Genomic DNA, 23,946 nt, shown 5'->3' with positions numbered 1-23,946 from the left:
GTCATAGCATCATCCCCAAGTACCCTCAGGGAAGCTAACTGTGCATGAGGGGAAGAATAGAATTTGCGCTGTTGGGGTTAGGTGAAGTAGGGTGGGAGGATAAATGTTTTGTGACTGCCTTCACAGTAGAAGACTCAGGTTACATCGCAGAAAGTGGATAATAAGGGGCTAATAGAACTGAGGAATTTGACAATTAAGATCAGAAAAAAAGTATTGGAGAAACTTCAGGGACTAAAAGTTGACAAACTCCCAGCACCCAATGACGTCATTGGTTATCATTTTCCAAAGTTCTTCGGATTCTAGAATGTTCCCAGCGAATTAGAAGTTAAAAAACAAGAAAGGAAGAAGAGAGGGATCTACAGGCCACTTAGTCAGACATCACTCATTGGGAAAATCACAATATGGTCAGACAAAGTTAATGTGGTTTTCATAGAATCAGAGACTCATTGTTCCACTGGAGCAAGCAGAGAGGGAGTGATTGGAGGCAGGAGTGCTGGTGAGAGATTGATTGAATTATTTATTTATTTAATTAGTCAGTTAGTGTGTGTGTTTTTTTTTGGCCTTTACTTTTGTGGTAGTTGTTTTCTTAAGTTTAAAGTGAAAACCGGAAGTGGCCTGCTAAGGAGTCTGGGAAGGGTTTTTTTAAGTGCGCGAAGTATAAAAGGTAGGCTGCCGTATACAGCGGGCAGCGTCGGGAACGGGCAGTGCAGTGAGTGGGAAGCTGAGTGAAAGCTGTCAGGGCATTGGCTCACAGGGCTTAGGCAGAAAGGGCGAGGCAAGGTAAGTTATTTTTATCCAAACCTATATAGGATAAGGGTAACTATGAGTGATAGGCCAGTTCGGTGCTTCCAGTGTGGGATGTGGGAGTTCCTGGAAACACCTAGCCTCCCGGAGGACCACATTTGCACCAGGTGCGTGGAACTGCAGCTCCTGAGGGACCGCGTCACGGAACTGGAGCTGCAGATTGCTGACCTTGGTCTAGTCAGGGAGAATGAGAGAATAATTGACATGAGTTATAGGGAACTAGTTACACCGGGGCATCGGGAGGAAGACATGTGGGTCACAGTTAGGAGGAGTAAAGGTCAGAAGGGTAATGTACCAGAGAGTACTCCAGTGGCTGTCTCTCATAATAGGAAGGGCTCCGTGACAGGTGTGAGAGGGGAGGGGAGTGAGCAATTAGTGCAGGGGTCACCTGTGGTTGTCCCACTCCAAAACAAGTATGTTGTTTTGGATAGTGTGGAGGAGGATGACTCTCCAGGGGTAAGCCACAGTGACCAGGTCACTGGCACACAGTCAGGCTCTGTGGCCCGGAAAGGAAAGAGAGGGGTTAGGAGAGCAATAGTGGTGGGGGATGCGTCGGTTAGAGGCACAGACAGGCGATTCTGTGGGTGCGAACGGGACTCCAGGATGGTAGTCTGCCTACCTGGTGCTGGGGTAATGGATGTCACCGAGCGGATAGGAGGCATATTAAAAGGGGAAGATAAAGAAACGGATGTCATTGTACACATTGGTGCAAATGACGTAGATAGGAAGAGCAGGGGGATCCTACGAGAGCAATTCAGGGAGTTGGGAAATAGACTAAAAAGTAGGGCCTCCAGGGTGGCCATCTCTGGGCTGCTCCCAATGCCTCGTGCCAGTGAGGCCAAGAATAGGGAGTTAGTACAATTGAATGCTTGGCTAAAGGACTGGTCCAGGAGGGAGGGCTTCATTTTCCTAGATCAATGGGAAGTTTTCAGGAGAGGATGGCACCTGTACAAGAAGGACAGGTCACAACTAAGTTGGAAGGGCACGAATATCCTGGCTGGGAGTTTTGCTAGTGCAGTTCGGGGGGGTTTAAACTAGTATGGCAGGGGGGTGGGGATCAAAATATTAGGTCTACAAGTGTAGAGGCTGGGGACGAGCTTGGGGCTGGGACAAGGCTGGCAAAGAAGAAGAGCACTCTGGGGGAGGATGACCTCACTGGGCCTGGAGGTCTGGAGTGCTTATACTTCAATGCAAGGAGCGTAGCAGGTAAGACAGACGAACTTAGGGCCTTAATGCTTACGAGGAATTTGGATGTGGTTGCGGTGACAGAGACTTGGTTGAAAGAGGGACAGGACTGGCAGCTGAATATTCCGGGGTACAAGTGTTTTAGGCGAGACAGAGGAGGGGCCAAAAGAGGTGGAGGAGTAGCAGTATTAGTTGGAGAGCATATTACAGTGGTGCAGAGGGAGGACAATTCAGAGGGGTCGTGTAACGAGTCACTGTGGGTGGAGCTCAGAAACAGGAAGGGCGCAGTCACTATGTTGGGGGTATACTACAGGCCCCCCAACAGCCCAAGGGAAGTGGAAGAACGGATATGTCAGGAGATACTGGTTAGGTGCAGGAAAAATAGGGTTGTTGTAGTGGGAGACTACAATTTCCCTGGTATAGACTGGAAATCGCTGAGAGCTGGGACTCTGAATGGGGAGGAATTTGTAAATTGCGTACAGGGTTCTTTGGAACAATATGTAGATAGCCCGACTAGAGAGGGGGCTATACTGGACCTAGTACTGGGGAATGAGCCTGGTCAGGTCTTCAAAGTTTCGGTTGGGGAACATGTAGCAAATAGTGACCACAATTCTGTTAGCTTTAGGATAGTGATGGAAAAGGATGAGTGGTGTCCCAAGGGTAAGGTGTTGGATTGGGTGAAGGATAACTTTAGTGGGATTAGGCAGAAATTGGCAGCTCTTGATTGGGAGAGGCTGTTTGAGGGTAAATCCACATCTGGCATGTGGGAGTCTTTTAAGGAACAGTTGTTAGTGCTACAGGACAGGCATGTGCCTGTAAAAAAGAAGGATAGGAAGGGTAGGATTCGAGAACCATGGATAACCAGGGAAATTAAGGGACTGGTCAAAAAGAAAAGAGAGGCATATGTTAGGTCCAGGCAGCTAAAAACGGAGGGAGCTCTGGGGGAGTACAAAGAAAGTAGGAAAGAACTCAAACGGGGAATTAGAAGGGCAAAAAGGGGTCACGAAATATCCTTGGCAGACAGGATTAAGGAGAATCCCAAGGCATTTTATTCATACATTAGGAACAAAAGGGTTGTCAGGGAAAAAATCGGACCTTTCAGGGACAAAAGTGGGGAATTATGCTTGGAGTCCAAAGAAGTAGGGGAGATCCTAAATGAATACTTTGCGTCGGTATTCACAAAGGAGAGGGATGTGTTGACTGGGAGTGTCTCGGAGGGGAGTGTTGAACCGTTGGAGAAAATCTCCATTACAAGGGAGGAAGTGTTAGGTATGTTAGAGAATTTAAAGACTGACAAATCCCCAGGGCCTGATGGAACCTATCCAAGGCTGCTCAGGGAGACGAGAGATGAAATCGCTGGGCCTCTGACGCAAATCTTTGCCTCGTCACTGGACGCAGGTGAGGTCCCAGAGGATTGGAGGATAGCTAATGTGGTCCCATTATTTAAGAAGGGTAGGAAGGATAACCCGGGTAATTATAGGCCGGTGAGCTTGACGTCCGTGGTGGGGAAGTTGTTGGAGAAGATTCTTAGAGATAGGATGTATGCGCATTTAGAAAGGAATAAACCCATTAACGATAGTCAGCATGGTTTTGTGAGAGGGAGGTCATGCCTCACTAACCTGGTGGAGGTTTTTGAAGAAGTGGCCAGAATGGTTGACGAGGGAAGGGCCGTGGATGTCGTCTATATGGACTTTAGTAAAGCGTTTGACAAAGTCCCTCATGATAGGCTGGTGAAAAAGGTTGGATCTCATGGGATAAAGGGGGAGGTGGCTAGACGGGTGGAGAACTGGCTTGGTCACAGAAGACAGAGGGTGGTAGTGGAAGGGTCTTTTTCCGGCTGTATAGAACGTTGGTTCGGCCGCATTTGGAATACTGCGTCCAGTTCTGGTCGCCACACTACCAGAAGGATGTGGAGGCTTTGGAGAGAGTACAGAGGAGGTTTACCAGGATGTTGCCTGGTATGGAGGGGCTTAGTTATGAGGAGAGATTGGGTAAACTGGGGTTGTTCTCCCTGGAAAGACGGAGGATGAGGGGAGACTTAATAGAGGTGCATAAAATTATGAAAGGCATAGATAGGGTGAACGGTGGGAAGCTTTTCCCCAGGTCGGTGGTGACGTTCACGAGGGGTCATAGGTTCAAGGTGAAGGGGGGGGGAGGTTTAACACAGATATCAGAAGGACATATTTTACACAGAGAGTGGTGGGGGCCTGGAATGCGCTGCCAGGCAAGGTGGTGGAGGCAGTCACACTGGGAACGTTTAAGACTTATCTAGATAGCCACATGAACGGAGTGGGAATGAATGGATACAAAAGAATGGTCTAGTTTGGACCAGGGAGCGGCACGGGCTTGGAGGGCCGAAGGGCCTGTTCCTGTGCTGTATTGTTCTTTGTTCAGACTTCCTACTGTGCAGGAGGCGGCCGTTCAGCCCAACAAGTCTCCACCGACTCTGCAACAGAGCATCCCCCGGGCCCTATGTCTGTAACCCCACATATTTACCCCGCTAATCCGCTTTACCTACACATCATGGGACGCTAAAGGGCAATTTAGCATACCCAATCCACCTAACCCGCACATCTTTGGAGTGTGGGTGGAAACCGGAGCACCTGGAGGAAATCCACACAGACACGGGGAGAACATGCAAACTCCTCACAGACACCAAAGGCTGGAATTGAACCAAGATCCCTGGCGCTGTGAGGCAGCAGTGCTAACCACTGTGCCACCGTGTTGCCCTTTTATGAAAGGAAAATCTTATTTGACACCAGAATGAGTCGTCGATCATTCGGACTGAGATGAGGAGAAAGTTCTTCAATCAAGGATTGTGAATCTTTGGAATTCATGATCCCAGAGGATGTGGACATTTCATCATTGAGCATATTTAAATCCGCCATTGTCAGCTTTCTGGTCTCTCTGGGAGTCAGGGCATTATGGAGAATAGGCAGCAATGTGGAGTTAAAGCAGAAGATCAGCCATATTTGCACTGAATGGTATGGTAGGCTTGAGGAGGCATACAGTCCATTCCTGCTCCCTATATATGTTCTTATATATGGCATCATGGGGCATGGTAGCATTGTAGTTACATTACTGGATTAGTATGCCAGAGACCTGGATGAATGATCCAGAGAGGCGAGTTCAAGTCCCACCATGGTTGGCTAATGGACAAGAAACGGAAAGTAGGGTTGAATGGGGCATTTAAAAGTTGGCAGGTTTCATAACTAGTGGAGTGCCCCAAGGATGAGTAGAGGGCCTCAGATAGTAACAATATAAAATAATGATTTAGATGTAGATACAAAGAGAAATATATGTAAATTTGCTGATGATAGATACAAAGCTAGGTGGAATTGTAAGCTATGAGGAGAACACAAAGAGGCTGCAAAAGATATATAGTCAGATTAAAGAAGTGGGCAACAAGGTGGCAGATGGATTATAATGTGGTGAAAAGTGAGGTTATTCACCTTGGTGCTAATAGAGAAGCATAATATATTTTTAAAAGCTTGGGTGCATTAATACCAGGATCACAAAGTTAGCAAGGGACATGGTGATTGGGCAAAAAATGGAGTTGAGATAGAACAGCCATGATCTTAGCAAATGGTTGAGCAGATTCGAGGAACCAAATGATCGACTCCACTTCCTGCTTCATGGCAGGTGGAGAATCTTAATTCAATTACAGGGTTGTGGATTATATCTGGATCAGAAAGCCGGTATCAGTAATGGTGACTGTAAAAATTCTAAATTATTATTATTATAAAAATCCATCTGGCTCACTGATGCCCTTTAGCGACGGGCCATTTGCCTGGTTTTGCTATAAGTGATTCCTGTGGTTGATTCTGTAATAATCTAGCTAGCCACGCCGCTATTCAAGGTGGCTCACCAGCTGGTCCACAAGGACAATTGGGGATGGGAAGTTAATGTTGGCTTTACCAGTGATACCTATGACCTGTAAATGATTCTCTAAAAAGACAGTGTGTAGTGTCATCAATGCTAAGTTTGTCTTTTATCAATCTGTGCTCCTATCTCTTTATCCAGCAGTTTTGTTTTAACTTCAGAGGGAGATGGTGGCATAGTGGTATTGTCACTGGACTAGTAATCCCGAAACCCAGGCTAACGCTCTGTGGACATGGGTTCAAATCCCACCAAGGCAGCTGGTGGAATTTAAATCCAATTAACTAAACCGGAATTGAAAGCTAGTCTCAGTAACAGTGATGATCATCGATTGTTGGAAAAACCCATCTGGTTCACTCGCGCTCTTTAAAGGAGGAAATCCACCATCCTTACCGGGTCTGGCCTACATGTGACTCCAAATCCACAGCAATGCGGTTGACTCTTAACTGCCCCCTGAAATGGCCTAGCATGTCATTCGGCCAAAGGCAATCAGGAATGGGTAATAAATGCTGGCCTTGTAAGCGACACCCACTTCCCAAGAAAGAATAAAAAGAACTTGGACTAGATCTGTAGATTAAATTGTTCTTACAAAAATGTTGTATATATTTGACAAGACAATTTGTATTCCATTTGTACATTCCCCTCAAAAATGGTACAAATGATTAAATAACTTCAATCTTTGGGCACTGAACACAATTTTGTCTGGTCTAGCAGGCAAATCTCTGCTACCACAAGACTGCTGACCTGATCCAGTGTGAGCACGAACTCCCGTCTGACTGCCAGTAGGAAGTTGTTTCTCCATTGGTCATCTTGTCGATATCAGTGGAGTTTGAGGAAGCTTCTATGGTGGTGTAGCACTTGGTTACCATCTTCAACTTATCCAGCTCTCGATCACCATTTATATCTGCAGAACACTGAATATTTTGTTCTGTAAGGAGTTAAGAAATACATTTAAATTATAACAGCACACTCGAATAACTAAAAAAATGATAGCCTGGCTTTGGCTTCTTGGATTCAGTCATAGTGAGAGTTTTTTTTTAAAAAACACATTTTATCTCCGAAATTATCTTCCAGTTTACTTGGATTCAATTGTTGCAGTGGCCAAGTTATCAAATTAAATATTTGAATGGCTTGGATGAAACTTGTGGCTTTATTTTGGGAAGTATCTACCAGGCTTCCTTTCACCTCATTAATTACATTAACAGGCTTCAAAACAGAACGGACAGCTTTCATTGGAGAGGACAAAACCCAGCAGCTAAAAGAAACTGACATGTATTCATTGCTCATCTCTGCACATTACAGAGTTCCTCCGAAAAGTCATAATTTCTTTCTCTCTTGAGGAAAACAATTGCCTATCTGAATTCTGTCAAGGACTACTTTTGGTTTTACGGAGGCTCCCTTTTCATTTTCACAAATCAAGGTGACCCCATTTCAACTCAAGACACATGCACGCAGAAACACATTCATGCACATAGACAGTACCATAGAACCATAGCATCCCTACAGTACAGAAGAAGGCCATTCAGCCCATTGAGAATGCATCTACTTTCAAAGAACATCTTACGAAGCCTCACGACCACCACCAGCAGCCCCTATCTCCGTAACCCTGCATATTTATCATGGCCAATTCATCTAACCTGCACATCTTTGGACTGTAGGAGGAAACCCACACAGACACGGGGAGAACGTGCAAGCGCCAAAAAGAGAGTCGCCCAAGGCCAGAATTGAACGCTGTGAGGCAGCAGCACTAACCACTGTGCCGCCAGCCCCCTGATCAGCCCCTACCCCTTCCCCTGACACACAATTCTTTATGCATTTCCCTCTTCCTTCCCCAAGTCTAAGCTATTTTCTCCTAGCGCTACTTTTATTTCATTTTGAGCTGCTGATGGCTCTCCCTCTCTTTCTGGTTTGTTGTCAGGACCTTGTAAATTAAGGAGATTATATCAACATCAGCTGTCAATCAAAGCACAGCTGCAATCCCCACCCTGTGACACAGAGCACACAGACAGAGAACACAACCTACACAATTTTAAATATGTATGTGTTAGTGCTTGGGATTTTCTCTCAATCTTTCCAGGATTGCCAGAAAATTACTGACCTGCAAATAAGTCAGGGTTTGGAGCATTCTAAATCACTCACTTTTAACCAGACCTGTGTTTCTAGTCTTACTCCACCTGGCTACCCACCTGCTTTTGATGTGCCTCCTTTAGAATAAAAAAAATGTTGACCCTGACAGCAAACAGACACAAGTGATTTGGGAGTGTCACGGCGGCACAGTGGTTGGCACTGCTGCCTCACAGTGCCGGGTTCAATTCCGGCCTCGGCTCATTGTCTGTGTGGAGTTTGCACATTCTTCCCATGTCTGCGTGGGTTTCCTCCAGTTGCTCCAGTTCCTCCCACATTCCAAAGATGTGCAGGTTAGGTGGATTGGCAATGCTAAATTGAGCCGTTGTGTCCAAAAACACCTAGGTTATGGGGATTGGCCAAGTTAAATTGTCCCTGTGTGTCCCAAGGTGTGTAGATTAGTGGGGTAAATACATAAGGTTATGGGGATAGGGCATGGGTGGGATGCTCTGTTGGAGCAGATGCGATGGGTCGAATATGCTTACATCGGCCTTGGGAGGGAGCAGGACAATGCATGAAGGTGCAAAAGCAGTGCCGCAGGCCAGTCACCCAGTTGCAAAAGTGCAAAGATCTCCCAGAGAGAACCCAACATTGCATATACTGGATTGGATCACAGAATCCCCACAGTGCAGATGGAGGCCATTCAGCCAATTGAGCTTACACTGACCACAATCCCACCCAGGCTCCACTCCCTGACACTAGGGTCAATTTACCTAACCCACACATCTTTAGACTGTGGGAGGAAACCGGAGCACATGGAGGAAACCCACGCAGACACGGGGGGAATGTGCAAATTCCACACAGACAGTGGGACGAGGCCGGAATTGAACCCGGGTCACTGGCGCTGTGAGGCAGCAGTGCCACCCGATACAAATCACAATGAACAGAAACATAGCAACCGCTGAAGCCACCACTCTCCTTTCTTGCTTTGGGCCCTTGCTTTCTGTTGGACTGCTGCAACAGAAGGGCCGAGTCTAAGAACTGTCCTGAGAATTCTGGGCAACTGGCGTATCGGGATTGCAGAGTTCCAGACTGCAGATATTGCAGTGCACATAGCGGGAGTGGGCATCCTTCCTTTCAATATTTTGAATTTTTCGACCCAATCTTTGATCTTTCTCAGGCTATTTGTGAGGTTTTGGGAATGAATTCGCCTGACACCTTATGTATTTTGAACTCTGTTTCACAGATATCTAAGCTAGTAAAAAAACTCTCTGTGGTAGCCTGAAACAAAGACTCTAAAAATAGATAAACTCCAAAACACATTTGCTAAAATGCTTCAAAGGTATTTGATTGGTTGTAAAGCAATTGGGAATGTCCAAAACAAACAATAGGAACAGAAGTAGGCCGATCAGTCCCTCCTAGCTGCTCTGTCATTCCCAGTGCTATACAATTTAAAGTTCTTTTTTCTTTACTGGTGACATCCAAAACCAGAGCTTTGTCATTCCATATTTCTTGGACAGTGTACAGATTTTAAATTGCTCTGTAACCTTGTTTATTCCAGTATTGTTAGTCATCCAGTTATAAGATTCAAAGGAAAGAACACAAATAAGTTTCATGAGCAATTTTAATTTGCCCACAGATGTGAATGTTCTGGAAATAAGTAGCAGCTTTTATGCAATCAAAAAATCACAGATAGGTCCCTCAAACTTATAGAGTCATAGAGGTTTACAGCATGGAAACAGACCCTTCGGGCCTTGTCCATGCCGCCCTTTTTTTTAAAAATCCCTAAGCTAATCCCAATTGCCCGCATTTGGCCCATATCCCTCTACACCCATCGTACCAATGTAACTATCTAAATGCTTTTTAAAAGACAAAATTGTACCCGCCTCTACTACTACCTCTGGCAGACACTCACCACCCTGTGTGTGAAAAAATTGCCCCTCTGGACACTTTTGTATCTCTCTCCTCTCACCTTAAACCTATGCCCTCTAGTTTTAGACTCCCCCACCTTTGGGAAAAGATATTGACTATTTAGCTGATCTGTGCCCCTCATTATTTTATAGACCTCTATAAGATCATCCCTCAGCCTCCTACGCTCCAGAGAAAAAAGTCCCAGTCTATCCAGCCTCTCCTCATAACTCAATCCATCAAGTCCCGGTAGCATCCTAGTAACTTGATTCTATCCACCATTTTCCAGTGAATAATCTGGGCTTCAGCTATTAAAAGTGGTAAGATCTAAATAAAAGCAAACCCCTAAGTTTATTGCAAACATTGGCTGCATTGAAAATTCAATTTTTTTCAATTCCCTGTCCTTTCACTATCATCATTAGTAGAATGGTTTCTTAGCAAGTTTTGGAACACCCTTTCATTAATCAAAGCACCTAACTGAAACATTAATTGGAATCAATGATGTGCAGGATCGATCCTGTTCAGATTAAGACTTTGACAACTTACACTCTAAATTTCAGAGGCAATTCTTTTTCCTCTGAATAATATGGAATCTAATTGGCAATATTCGGAACCTGACTGGCAAGTCACTTTGTTGCATCAATTCAATCTTCTGACAACTTGATTCACTGCTTGAAAATTGTTGCTGCAGGTCAGGTGCTTCCAGATTTGATTCCCAATATGTCTAAAATGGTTCATTCCAGCTGGGAATTACAGTTGGTTTTAGCCCCACTGACCAGGAATGGACAGGGTTGTAAAAGGTGGAGAAATAAATTAGCCAAAGTGCCAGCATCTGATCAATATCCTGTAACTTACGTTGGCAATATGCTGGGGGGAGAGAGGGGGGGGGGGGGGGGGGGGCGGGGGGTGCCCATTTGAGATCTTCCCTGCCCACTGCTGGTGATGTGGATGCAAACCTGATTTCCATTAATTTGAATAAATGTCAATGCATTTAAAGGGTTTTAAATAGTGTCTGCTCATGACATATCATCCTCCTCTGCCATCCCCCCACCCCTGCCGGCAGCATGACATCACGCCGACACGAATCACTACTGGTTTTCAAAAACGAAAACCAGTCGTGATGACCACACCTATCGGCCTGAGGGACAAGGCTGGGCAGCGACAGGGGGTAGTGTCAAGGGGGTACATGAAGGAGGCAGTGCCAATGGGCCTCCTCTATTTGGGTGGGGGGGTTCTCCTTATGTGTGGTGGTGGTGGGGGTTGAGGGGAAGAGCCCGGATAATAGCATTTGGGGGGGGGGGGGGGGGGGGGTGGAAGAGCCCCGTTGACAGAGAGGGGGGTGGAGGGGGAGGCCTTATATGTAATTTTGGGATTGTACCCCCAGCTGCCTGCGTGATGCTCGCCAGCGCTTTGAATTTGCACAGAGTGCCATTAAATCAGCCAAGAAAAGGTGCCTGTGAAGCCAGCGAGTTTCACACAGCTTTTCTCACCTGAGCCAGCACACTGAGCAATTTTGGGGAATGTCTGCCCCATGACAGAGGCAAGGTTAGAGAAATCTCTTTACACAGAGGGTCATTGGGACTCGGAATTGCTTTGCTACAGAATGTTGTTGAGGCCAAGAATGTCTCTCCAAAATGATATTAAATATTTGAAAGATACAGTATCATGAGAAGACATGAGTCAATGAGACTAATTTTGAATTATTCTAACAAAGAACTGGCAGTGACACGATAGACCAAAACAAAATCTTCTGCCTGCGCTGTTGAATTTGTCTTTAATCTAGTTTCTACAATATTAACATTAATATTACCATGTTTATATTGGCTCCAACAAGGTATACATTTCATCATTGCAGACTGATGTTATAAACACAGGGTGCTACTGACTGATGGAATGTTAAATAATATGGTATTTACCTAAACTCCCTCTTGGCCAAATTACATAATAGGACCCAAGACAAAAAGTAAGTTTCAGAGTTAAATCAGCTGAAATTCTGGACTGATCTGTATAATAATAGAATTATATTGGGTCAGAGTTTGCTGTCAAAGCTAATGGATAATGGCACTCGCCATTATTTAGGTTTAAATAGTACAGTGAATTCAAGCAAGGGGGCGTGGAGTTAAAACCCAACGTCCTCCAAGTTCTGCCTCTCTTCCATTACCTTTGCAAATATAACTTGTCGCTGTCTGCCTCATCACTGAGAAATGTTAAATGCCATGTCGTTGCTGTGTTTGTGGGGTAGATACAAGGTAAACTTGGCACTGAGAGTTAAGTGTCATCATCACAAGTTTAAGTATCCTTTTAACACCATGATGATTGCTAAGTAACGCCAGACAACCGCTCTGGCACCGAAAATTAATAATTAGAAATGCGAAATCTCATTCCTCCAGGTAGTAATAGTTCTTGCAAATATTAAATGATACATGAATCGGCAAGGAAGAGGGATATGGACCACAGAGGCAAGAAAATATCAGACAGGCATGTGTGTTGGCACAGGCTTAGTGGGCCGAAGGGCATGTTCCTGTGCTGTACTGTTCTTTGTTTGTTAAATATGTCAAATTTTAAAATGTATTACTTTTTCATTCTCTTTCTTTATCTAAGTTTTAGTTACATAGAAAAAAACATAGAAAAACTACAGCACAAAACAGGCCCTTCGGCCCCACAAGTTGTGCCGAATGTATCCCTACCTTTTAGGCCTACCTATAACCCTCCATCCTATTACGTCCCAGGTACTCATCCAGGAGTCTCTTAAAAGACCCCATTGAGTTTGCCTCCACCAACACTGACGGCAGCCGATTCCACTTGCCCACCACCCTCTGTGTGAAAGACTTCCCCCTCACATTTCCCCTGTACCTACCCCCCAGCATCTTAAACCTGTGTCCTCTCGTAGCAGCCATTTCCACCCTGGGAAAAAGCCTCTGAGAGTCCACCCGATCTATGCCTCTCAACGTCTTATATACCTCTATTAGGTCTCCTCTCATCCTACGTCTCTCCAAGGAGAAAAGACCGAGCTCCCTCAGACTATCCTCATAAGGCACGCCACTCGATCCAGGCAACATCCTTGTAAATCTCCTCTGCACCCTTTCAATCTTTTCCACATCCTTCCTGTAATGAGGCAACCAGAACTGAGCACAGTTCTCCAAGTGGGGTCTGACGAGGGTCTTATATAGCTGCATCATTATCCCCGGACTCCTAAACTCAATCCCTCGATTGATAAAGGCCAGCACACCATACGCCTTCTTAACCACCTCCTCCACCTGCGGGGCCGATTTTAGAGTCCTATGGACCCGGACCCCAAAGTCCTTCTGATCCTCTACAGTACTAAGAGTCTTTCCCTTAATATTGTACTCCTTCATCCCATTTGACCTGCCAAAATGGACCACGACGCATTTATCTGGGTTGAAGTCCATCCGCTACCTCTCCGCCCAGTCCTGCATTCCATCCACGTCCCTCTGCAACCTCCGACATCCCTCCAGACCATCCACAACCCAACCAACCCTCGCGTCGTCGGCAAACCCACCAACCCATCCCTCCACTTCCTCATCCAGGTCATTTATGAAAACGACAAACAGCAAGGGCCCCAGAACAGATCCCCGGGGCACACCACCGGTGACCGACCTCCATTTAGAAAAAGACCCATCCATACCCACTCTCTGCCTCCCTTGGGCAAGCCAGTTCTGGATCCACAGGGCAGCAGCCCCTTGGATCCCATGCCCTCTCACTTTTTCTAGAAGCCTTGCATGGGGGACCTTATCGAACGCCCCGCTAAAATCCATATAAACCACATCCACCGCCCTCCCTTCGTCAATGTGTCTAGTCACATTTTTGAAGAACTCCACCAGGCTCGTAAGGCACGATCTGCCCCTGACAAAGCCGTGCTGAGTATTCTTGAGCATACTAAACCTCTCCAAATGCTCATAAATCCCGTCCCCCAGGATCCTCTCCATCAGCTTACCAACCACTAAAGCCAGACTCACCGGTCGGTAATTTCCCGGGCCATCCCTATTCCCCTTCCCGAAAATAGGAACCACATCCGCAATCCTCCGCCTCCATCGACGGTGCAAAGATCGTCGCCAGAGACTCCTAGTTCCCTCTGGTTTTCTTTTTGTCTTTTTGTACTTCATTCACAAGCGAACTACCGTGTGTGTGTGGTGTGTGGTGTGTGGTGTGTGTGTGTGTGTGTGTGTGTGTGGGGGGGGGGGGGGGGGGGGGGGGGGGGGGGGGAGGGTATTTCCCCCCCAGGAAAAGGAGTAGCTGCGGTGAGATTCCCAGATGATTTGGAGGGTTGGCTGCCATGCTTTCACAATTTCAATTTGAGGGCTGGGCGCCTTGAGTCCTGGATGTATGTTGGCGATCCTGTCGTGGTTCGGCCTCTTCTTGCTCGGTGGGTGACTTGTTGTCCTATGACATCACTGATCTTAGACTTTGTTCTCTTGTGAGTTTGTTCTTGATGTGATGTTATCTTTCGTCTCCCTGCTGATGGCACTTCCGCCAATGTGGGGCAGGGGCCTTCGTTCTCTGGCCAAGGACCCTCTTCCTTCTCTTTTTTTTGTCAGGGAGCGCTCCAAGTGGGTTTTGGGGATGATGCAATGCATGTTTGGTTGGTGTTTTTTGTGAGCTGTAATCCTTGCACCGGAGTACATTTTGCAGTACCCTTCACTTTAGTTAGAGAAAGGATGAGTAGCGCCACAGCAGGGTGGTGGGTGGACAGATAGACGTAGAGATGGTTGCTATGGCCTTAAGTCCTCACATTAGGTGAGGAAAGCCCCCATTTGAACTATTGGTTTTGTGTCTTCCTTCGTTTTTTGGGTAGTTATTCTGGGTGTAAGAAATCCTGAGCTTATCCTATGGTGTAGAATAGGGTGAGTGAGTAGTGAAGCATAGTGGACAGGTCTTTGAGTTTCAAGTTGCTATTTCATTGCTCCGTGAAAGGGGGTGCTATGTTTTCGTGGCCTTATCCTGTTGTCCTGATTCCCCCACACTCTTTGTCTGCTGTCCTTTCAATATCCGTACGGGAGGAGGCATTGACCATTAACGCGGGGATTGTGATGTCTGATCTTTGGATTATTTGTATTGATTTTTGCTGGTCTCCATGTATATGTGTGAAATGATGATCATTCTGTATCGTGCTAAATCCTGGGAATTTTGTTGTGTATCGTACTGAATATATAGTTGAAAATTCTCAATAAAAACATTATTAAAAAAACTCACCCATGTCAATGTACAATTCCTGCTCAGTCACAATCCTTCAATCTGATTGCTTAAGGAGAGGCGCAGTTGCTTTCTCTATTCACTTAAGTCTCAAATGCCCTGTTTTGTTTCCTGCTCCATTATTCGCTCGCACTTCAATAACTTGGTGAACAAAAACATTTTGAACTAAAATGTGCAGCAGTAAGTCCAATTAGTGGCAAGCACCATTCAATGCCCTGCCACAGCAAAGCCTAGCCCATAAAATGTGTGCTCCACACACATCTCCTCTCACCCTACTTTATCAAACCCATCAGCATAACCTCTATTCTTCTCTCAGAGCACCATATACCATTGCATTGAATAGGTCGCTAGTTCTCTCATGACTTTTAGAATTGCAACTGAGTAAATAATAAACAAATTACTCACCAAAATATAGCTGTAACACCTTTAGCAAATATTAGAAACTCATCACTATTCTTGGCCCTGATGGCAACTGAATCTAAACATGCAACTCAGACATGGATTTAAACTATCAGTCACAGATTAATTTTAAATTGACTTAGTCAAATGTTGAAATGAACAAATTGAATTTCTGTGAAAATATTGGGCACAGAAAGCAAAATCTTTCCTCACAGATCCTCCCCAATGTCAGATGCTCCAGAAGAATATACCTACCCGATGCTAATTTGGCAACTGTTAATGCAATGTGCGTGAGACAAGACAAATAGTATGAAGCTATTCAGCAACAGACAATCTCAGTTCTGCCTGATCTGGTCATAAGCTTCTACATAATTAAGTTTCACAAATAACACACCACACTTTAAAGCTTAAAAGGTGGCAAATTAATGGTCTCAAGGGAGGCAAGAATCAAACATCACAGTTTTCTCAGGTTCAAATAAACAGCTTAAGCATTCTGACTTGCAGAAATGTGAATTTGAGGGCTGTAATTTCAATCACATTGAAATCTTATCCCCCAAAGTGATCTGTGCTGTCACTTTGATTTCTGACCCAGCTAAATATGATCAAGCCCATAAGAATGTTACAATTTCCCAGTAAAATCATGAGGTATTCCTAAATTTGCCTCAATGATATTCCACACACATCATATTCAGAGTTCAGATCTCAGGGTCCCAGGATTTACTTTGCTCCCTTATCTGCAACTTGATTTCTTTCCCTCCCCTCACTGCTCAGTCAGTCTCAGACTAACGTACACTTTACACACACCTTGGGCGGCACAGTAGCACAGTGGTTGGCACTGCTGCCTCACAGTTTGATTCTGGCCTTGGGTGACTGTCTGTGTGGAGTCTGCACATTCGTCCCGTGTCTGCGTGGGTTTCCTCTGGGTGCTCCAGTTTCCTCCCACAGTCCCAAGATGTGCAGGTTAGGTGGATTGGCCATGTTAAATTGTTCCTCAATCTCAAGATGTGCAGGTTAGGTGGATTGGCCATGGTAAATGGGCGGACCTGGGTGGGATGCTCTTTCAGAGAGTCAGTGCAGACATGAGGAGCCAAATGGCCTCTTTACATACGCTAGGGATTCTATGGTATATGCACATGTGCGCTTACCTTATTGCTGATCCCTTTTTTCCCTGTCCTTTCGCTCCCCTCTCTTTATAAATTTTTGACATCTTTTTGTCAATAATCACATTCTGCACACAAACACTGGCCTCAAGCAACGTCATAGGACAATTACTCAGAGTTTCATTGTGGGAAACACAAAATAATGCAGAATATTGGAATTGTTTTGAAAAATAGGGTGAGTGCTCAGGTAATAAAAACTGGTGAGGCCATCTGTCCATGCAACAGTTTAACACAAATAGGAAATGGCCTCACTATCACCAATTCTCCTTTGCCACCATTGCAACCTTCATGTCCGAAGATGCTCGATATCTAAGCAGCAGGTAAGACAAAAACAGTACCTCACTAACCAGATATCAACAGTAAATGAAGTTAATGACGGATTGTTACTTTCCACAAATACCTCTAGTGGGATGGCGGCTCTAAATTACAACAACTCTGAAGCATCTGCTCGAGTCCAATCCATATGCTGATGGATACAATGTTTGAAAGGAAAAAAGCCCTTATATTACTGAATTCATTAAACAATAACTTCTCTCTGCACAGTTCATTTCCCTACACAGGGAGAAGCAAGATCTTTTCCAGAGGCCAGTCATTGATTACTGCCAAATTCTGTCAGCAGACATCTCTCAGCTCAATATGCTACATGGAAGAATCACAATTGTAAACATTCCCAAGTTCACCTTATTCATCACCCACCAAGTCAAAGTTACAAAAATATGCTTTAGCAAAAGCCAACATCAACAAGTTATGTAGTTTCCCTGACAAACGTGACTCAAGCAGTACAACCTCCCCTGGTATCTGCTGCCCATTAATGACCTCTGTTCACAATAGATATGGGCAACTCCAAAAACAATATTTACTCCAAAACTGGTATTTCTCGTGCTGGTGAAATGACTTTAAAGGGTTTCTAGGGACTAATTAATTTGTAGGTTGTTAAGAACGTTACTTGGCGCTCTCCCTTAAGTGATACTGACTAACTTGCCCATGGCACCCTGCGTAAATAAGAATTCAACACCTGCTTAGCTTTACTGCCATTTATAAAAAGCAATGGGTTTCCAGTGACGTGGAGTGCAATCCCAAGGCACCTTTGAAAGAGAAAAGGTGTAATGTGGAGAAAACAATACTAATGCATAAACCAAAACACTGATCATAATGCGGGTTCATAAAAAAATTAATTTAAAACACCCAAAGATCATTATTCTTTATTCTCACAGCGCCAGGATCCAGATTTGATTCCGGCCTTGGGAGACTGTGAGCAGTTTCCATGTTCCCCCTATGTCTGAGTGGGTTTCCTCCCATAGTCCAAAAATGTGCAGGTTCGGTGCATTGGCCATGCTAAGTTGTCCCTTGTTGCCCGGAGGATTAGCAGGATAAATACACAGGGTTATGAGGGGAGGAGCTGGGTGGGATGCTCTTCCGGAGAGTCAGTGCAGACTCGATGGGCCAAATGGCCTCTTCCTGCACTGCAGAGATTCTATGATTCTTTCAAATCCATGGTTAATCAGTTTAATAAGCCTCGCTAGTCCCACCGAAACACTATTAAGCCTCAAAGACCATAGCACCTTACCATTTTTTTTCTCCAACAGCTGCTTTAGGCAATCCTTCAAGACAGAGGAACGCATGGCGCATATGTTATTATAACTGTCCATCATGGGGAATGGAATTGCATTACTTGGAATTCGGTTCCTGTGGAGGAAACGCAAGATTTTTGCAGCATGAACACCCATGCGTTCCTTATTTTTTGAAAAGATGTCAACAAACCCTAGAAGAAGAAAATAAAGAGGAATAAATACAAAACAAAGCAAACTCGCAATTAATGAAAATCACTTCCACCACCTGATCTGTGAAACCAGAAAACACTCCCCACCATTGTAAAATACACGGTATAACTTGCGAACAAAGTCAGTTAGATTAAGTCCCGACAAACTGGTCACCTCAGAACAATCCCAAGCAACAATAGGCAATCTTTTTTCCAAAAGAAGTTTGAAAGCTGGTAATTAGATCAGCTAAGATGTTTTTGAAGTTTTCAAACATTGTCAAATAACCAGTCAGTATACCTTCATGCTGAAAATATAACCAACAATTAGAAACCAGAGTAGGTACCATCAAACTGGTATTTTCAAAATAACAGTATCATTAACTGTAATGAAACAGGCCCAATATTTGACATTTTTGTTCAAAATTATTATGACATTTTTAACTGTGTTCGGTTAATGAAATCGCAAGCAGAGAATTAATATTATTTACTGAAAATCAGACATGGAATGAGGCAGACTGTACAGGAACAACAACAAGACCATCAAAAAAATCACTCCCCTCCATTTAGGTTACTTTAGAAAGATCATGAAAATTAGATGGCGGTACAAAAGTGCTAAGATCCTCAGAACAGCAATTTTTTCATTTATTTATGAGATGAGGGCATTGCTGACTCCCCAATTGCCCTTGAAGTGGTTCGCTAAGTCATTTCAGAGGGTATTTAAGAGTCACCTACATTGTCGTGGGTTTCAAGTCACAGGTAGGTCAGACTGGGTACAGGCTGCAGATTTCCTTCCCTAAAGGACACTAGTGAACCAGATGGGTTTTTACGACAATCGACAATGGTTTCATGGTCAGCAGTAGACTTCCAATTCCAGATTTTTATTGAATTCAGATTTTCACCATCTGCCATGGTAGGATTCGGACCCGGGTTTCCAGAGCAATACCCTGGGTCTCTGGATTACTAGTCCAGTGACAATACTACTATGCCATCGCTTTCCCATTATGGATGCAGGTGTCACTGTCAAAGCCAGCAACGTTGACCACTCCTAATTGTCCTGGAACTCGTTGGCTTCCTAGGAAATTTCAGAGGGGCAGTTAAGAGTGAGCCACATTGCTTTGGGATCTGGAGTCACACATAGGCCAGACGAGGGAACTATGGCAGATTTCACTGCCTAAAAGGACAATAGTGAACCAGGTGGATTTTTACAACAATTGATGATAGTTTCATGGTCATTCACTAATGAGATTAGCTTTTAATTCCATATTTTATTAATTGAATTTAAATTCCAACAACTGCCATAGTGGGCTTTGAACATTAGTCTGGGTGTCTGGATTATCAGTCCAATGGAATTACCACGACACCACCATGATACCCAAGAGTAAAAGGTGACAATAGCATGTTAGAATGTAACCAATGATAACATTGAAACTGTTGCAGTGTGACCAATGGTAACATGCTTTAAGGGTCAGCTGACCCAGTAAACTATGTAACCAATGACAAAATGATGTGGTGGTCAGCTGACCAGCTGACTCAGTATAAATAAGAAGCTGCTGGGGTTTGTGGGAGCTTAGAATGGCCCAGGGTGTTGGGAGTAATGAAGTTTCTTTATTAAATCTTTTTCTTTGATTTATAAGTTGGAGTAAGTCTTGTTTTATTTTATTACCTACAACTGAAGAGTTCCTTCTAGTGCATCAACATATTAAAGGCACAACTAAAATGGGCCGGTCACTCGTCGGGATGCCTGATATTAGACTATCAAGAAGGCATTCTACAGAGAGCTGAAGCTCTTTTGCTCAGATCATTAGAATTTAGATTCTCTAAAGGCTCCACAAATATAGTGTGGCAGCTAAACTGGCATATGGAGCATGATGCCTGCGGCAGGAAGGAAATGAGAAAAGGTATTCCATAATGGCATAACAGAGAGAGGTCAGTCCTCAGGTACAAACAGGTTGCAGTGAAAAAGATCATCAGAATGAATTACACATTGATCTCAGCCTCAACTGGAGTTCCAAGTCTGTACAAGGGTTGCTAAATGTAACCAAGACAATGGGCTTCAGTGTCGCTGCACTCGGGGAAAACAAGAACTAAATGGGTTCCCACATTCCAGTGACCTTTATTAGCAAGCATGTACCTGTGTTTGGCTTCGATGCCTGTACAATGAACAGCCTGCCGACATTCACAGAGCAATGCCTCAGCAAGTAGGAAGGGAATATAAAAGATAAAAATACTAGCACTGATATAAAGATAAAACTGCAGGACACAAGACAGTTAATACGAAGACAGTCAGAATGGAAAAAGAGTAGCCGTGATAGTAAAGGATGACATAAGGACATTAGTGAGAAAAGATCTCAGGTCAGAAGATTAGGAAGTAGAATCAGTATGGGTGCAGGTTAGGAATTACAGGGTCAGAAAATGCATTGTGGAGCAGTTTATAGGCCTGTTAATAATCATTATATTGATGGACGCGGCATTAAGCAAGAAATAAAAATACAAAGGGCAATGTAATAACTGTCAGGACTTTAATCTTCATCCAACAAATCAAATTAGCAAAGTCAGTTTGGGAGAGGAGTTTTGCTTTCATAACAACACACTGTGGAACCAAGTAGGGACAAGACTACTTTAAATCTAGTATTGTGCAATGAGGCACCTTTAATTAGTAATCTCATAGTTAAAGATCCTCTGGCAAAAAGATGATCATAACACAACTGAATTTTATATTAAGTGTGAAAGCAACATACTCCAGTTCCAAGCAAGATTCTTAAACTTAAAAATAGCCAAGTTCATAGATGTGAGGGGAGAGCTTGCTGAGGTTATTGAGTAAATTGACTAAAATGCATGGCGACAAGTTAACAATGGGAAACATTTCAAGAACAATTCAAAATATTCAATAAAAATACATTCCAGTAAAGAACAAAATCTTAGCAGAAAGATTCATCCATGGCTTACGAGGGAAGCAAGGATAATATTAGATTAAAAGAGGCTTATAATGCTACAATGTAACTAGTAGAGTTGACCGAGGAGAACCAGTGGATGTGGTTTATTTAGACTTTCAGAAGGCTTTCGACAAGGTCTCACATAACAGACTACTATGTAAAATTAAAGCGCATGGGATTGCAGATAGCGTCTTGAGATGGATAGAAAGCTGGTTAGCAGTTAGGAAGCAAAGAGTTGACATAAATGGGTCTTTTTCTGATTGGCAGTCAGTGACTAATGGGGTACCACAGGGATCTGTGCTCAGACCCTAACTGTTCACATTATATATTAATGATTTGCTCAAGGGAACTAAATGTATTACCTCCAAATTTTCAAATGATAGAAAGTTGGATTGGAGGGTGAGCTGTCAGGAGGATTCAGAGATGCTTCAGTGTGATTTGGACAGGCTGAGTATGTGGGCATGTGCTTGGCAGATGAGGTATAATGTGGATAAATGTGCGGTTATCCACTTTGGTAACAAAAGTAGGAAGGCAATTAATACTTGAATGGGTGTAAATTGAGAGAGGTGGATATTCAGCGAGACCTTGGTGTCCTCGTGCATCAGTCGCTGAAAGTAAGCATGCAGGCACAGCAGGCAGTAAAGAAGGCAAATGGTATGTTGACCTTCATAGCGAAAGGATTTGAGTATAGGAATCGGGATGTTTTACTGCAATTGTATAGTGTGTTGGTGAGGCCACACCTGGAGTATTTGGTGTCCTTATCTAAGGAAGGATGTCCTTGATATAGAGGGAGCACAGCGAAGGTTTGTCAGACCGATTCCTGGGATGGCAGGTCTATCATATGAGGAGACACGAAGTCGTTTAGGATTATATTCACTGGAATTTAGAAGAGTGATAGGGGATCTCATAGAAACTTATAAAATTCTAACAGGGTTAGACAGCGTAGATTCATGTTCCCGATGGTGGGAGAGTCCAGAACTAGCGGTCACAGTTTGAGGATAAGGGGTAAACCTTTTAGAAATGAGGCAAGAAGAAGTTTCTTCATCCAGAGGGTGGTGAATGTGTGGAATTCACTACCACAGAAAGTAGTTGAGGACAAAACAATGTCTGATTTCAAGAAGAAATTCGATATAGCTCTTGGGGCTAAAAGGATCAAAGGACATGGGGGGAAAGGGGGGGGGGGGGAAATCAGGATATTGAATATGATCAACCATGACCATAATAAGTGGCAGAACAGGTTCGAAGGGCCGAATGGCCTACTACTGCTTCTAGTTTTTAATCTTTCTACGCAAAGAATAAGTAATAAGTCTGATGGTTGGATGTATTTTAGAAACTAGCAAAAGGCAGCAGAACCTGATTAAAAAATAAAATTAAAATTAAAAAAAGATTAAAAATCTAAATATGAAAGTAAACTAGTCATTAACATTGTAAGAGTTTTACAAGAATATAGGCGGACCATAGCTAAAGCAAACATTGGTCCCTTGAGAGGCAAAGATAGGAGAAACAATTGGCAAAATAGCTGAAATGTCAAATAGATATTTTATGTCTGGCTTCACAATAGAAGAGGCATACCAGCTCGTAATTACTGCAATTCAGTAATCGGTACCTGGAGTTAGGGAGCATCCCTGCAGCTGTCGAATTACATGACTCAATTCACCCTGCAGATTAGCACCGCCAGAAGTTTTCAGTGACTCCAACATGTTCTCTACGGCAACTGTGCCATCTCCCTCTGCATCAAACTGAGCAAACGCCTACAAGAAAGCAATTGAAAGTGATACAGCAAGGACATTCATTAACTGAAGAATATTTAAAAGTGTCAACTGTTTAGCGGATTGGGTGATAAATTCCCTCAACTGTGTTCACTGCATACCCAAGTTTATTTTTTGCAGCCTAAAAATTGGTGTCTCTTCACATAAAGTCCATCACTTGCACACTGGAGTCAACTGTGCAGGGACAGTAAAGCAGAAATCAAATAACTGAGGTGTCAGGCGCGGTTCTGTTTATCACCCTCGATCGGATCAGTGTGTCATAGGTCCAAGTCCCACTCCAGACACTGGAGTGCAGAATTGATATTCCAGTGCAGCACTGCCAAAAGTGCATCTTTCAGATAAAAGGCGAAACCAGATTCTGCTATCTCAGGTATATGTAAAAGGTAACACAGGAACATTACAGAAACAGGCAATTATCATGTTCCATATACTAATTTAAAAAACGATCTGCTGTATGGGAACTTGCTGTGCATTAATTGGCTGCCAAATTTTCTACATTATAACAGTGACTGCACTTCCCTGGCTGTACATCACCAGTATCTCCTGAGATACTGACAATGTGCTATCTAAAGGCAAATTCTTTGTTTTACATAAAATCCAACTTTATAATATAATATCCAAATATATAATATCCAAAAAGGGGGAGGGGGGATGGGAAGGACAGGGGGGGAGTGGGGGCAGGAGGGGGCAGGAGGGGGGGGAACCGGGGACAGGGGGGGACGACCGGGGAGAGGGAGGGGAGACCGGGGAGAGGGGGGGGGGAAGGGGAGAGGAACGGGGACAGGGGGGGAACGGGGACGGGGGGGGGAGAACGGGGACAGGGGGGGGAAGGGGGACAGGGGGGGGGGGGGGACAGGGGGGGGGGACGGGGACAG

The 23,946-nt window shown here is 44.2% G+C and overlaps 1 protein-coding gene across 6 annotated transcripts in view; it reads right to left on the bottom strand.

The window, feature by feature from the left end:
* The window catches only part of zzef1 (zinc finger, ZZ-type with EF hand domain 1), a 257,862-nt gene that overhangs the window by 207,774 nt on the left and 26,142 nt on the right, over window positions 1-23,946 (bottom strand). For all 6 annotated transcript variants that reach the window (XM_078225185.1, XM_078225186.1, XM_078225188.1 and 3 more), the window contains exons 2-4: window positions 22,909-23,053; window positions 18,178-18,372; window positions 6,613-6,796 (exon numbers count right to left, since the gene is read on the bottom strand). In XM_078225185.1, coding sequence (XP_078081311.1) covers window positions 6,613-6,796; window positions 18,178-18,372; window positions 22,909-23,053 — 524 coding nt within the window. The remainder of the gene's footprint in view (window positions 1-6,612; window positions 6,797-18,177; window positions 18,373-22,908; window positions 23,054-23,946) is intronic.

The sequence above is a fragment of the Mustelus asterias genome, chromosome 12 (assembly GCF_964213995.1).
Source record: "Mustelus asterias chromosome 12, sMusAst1.hap1.1, whole genome shotgun sequence".
NCBI classification, from domain to species: domain Eukaryota; kingdom Metazoa; phylum Chordata; class Chondrichthyes; order Carcharhiniformes; family Triakidae; genus Mustelus; species Mustelus asterias.
Note: the sequence above shows the minus strand (reverse complement) of the source record. Positions and strands in the feature narration are given on the sequence as shown.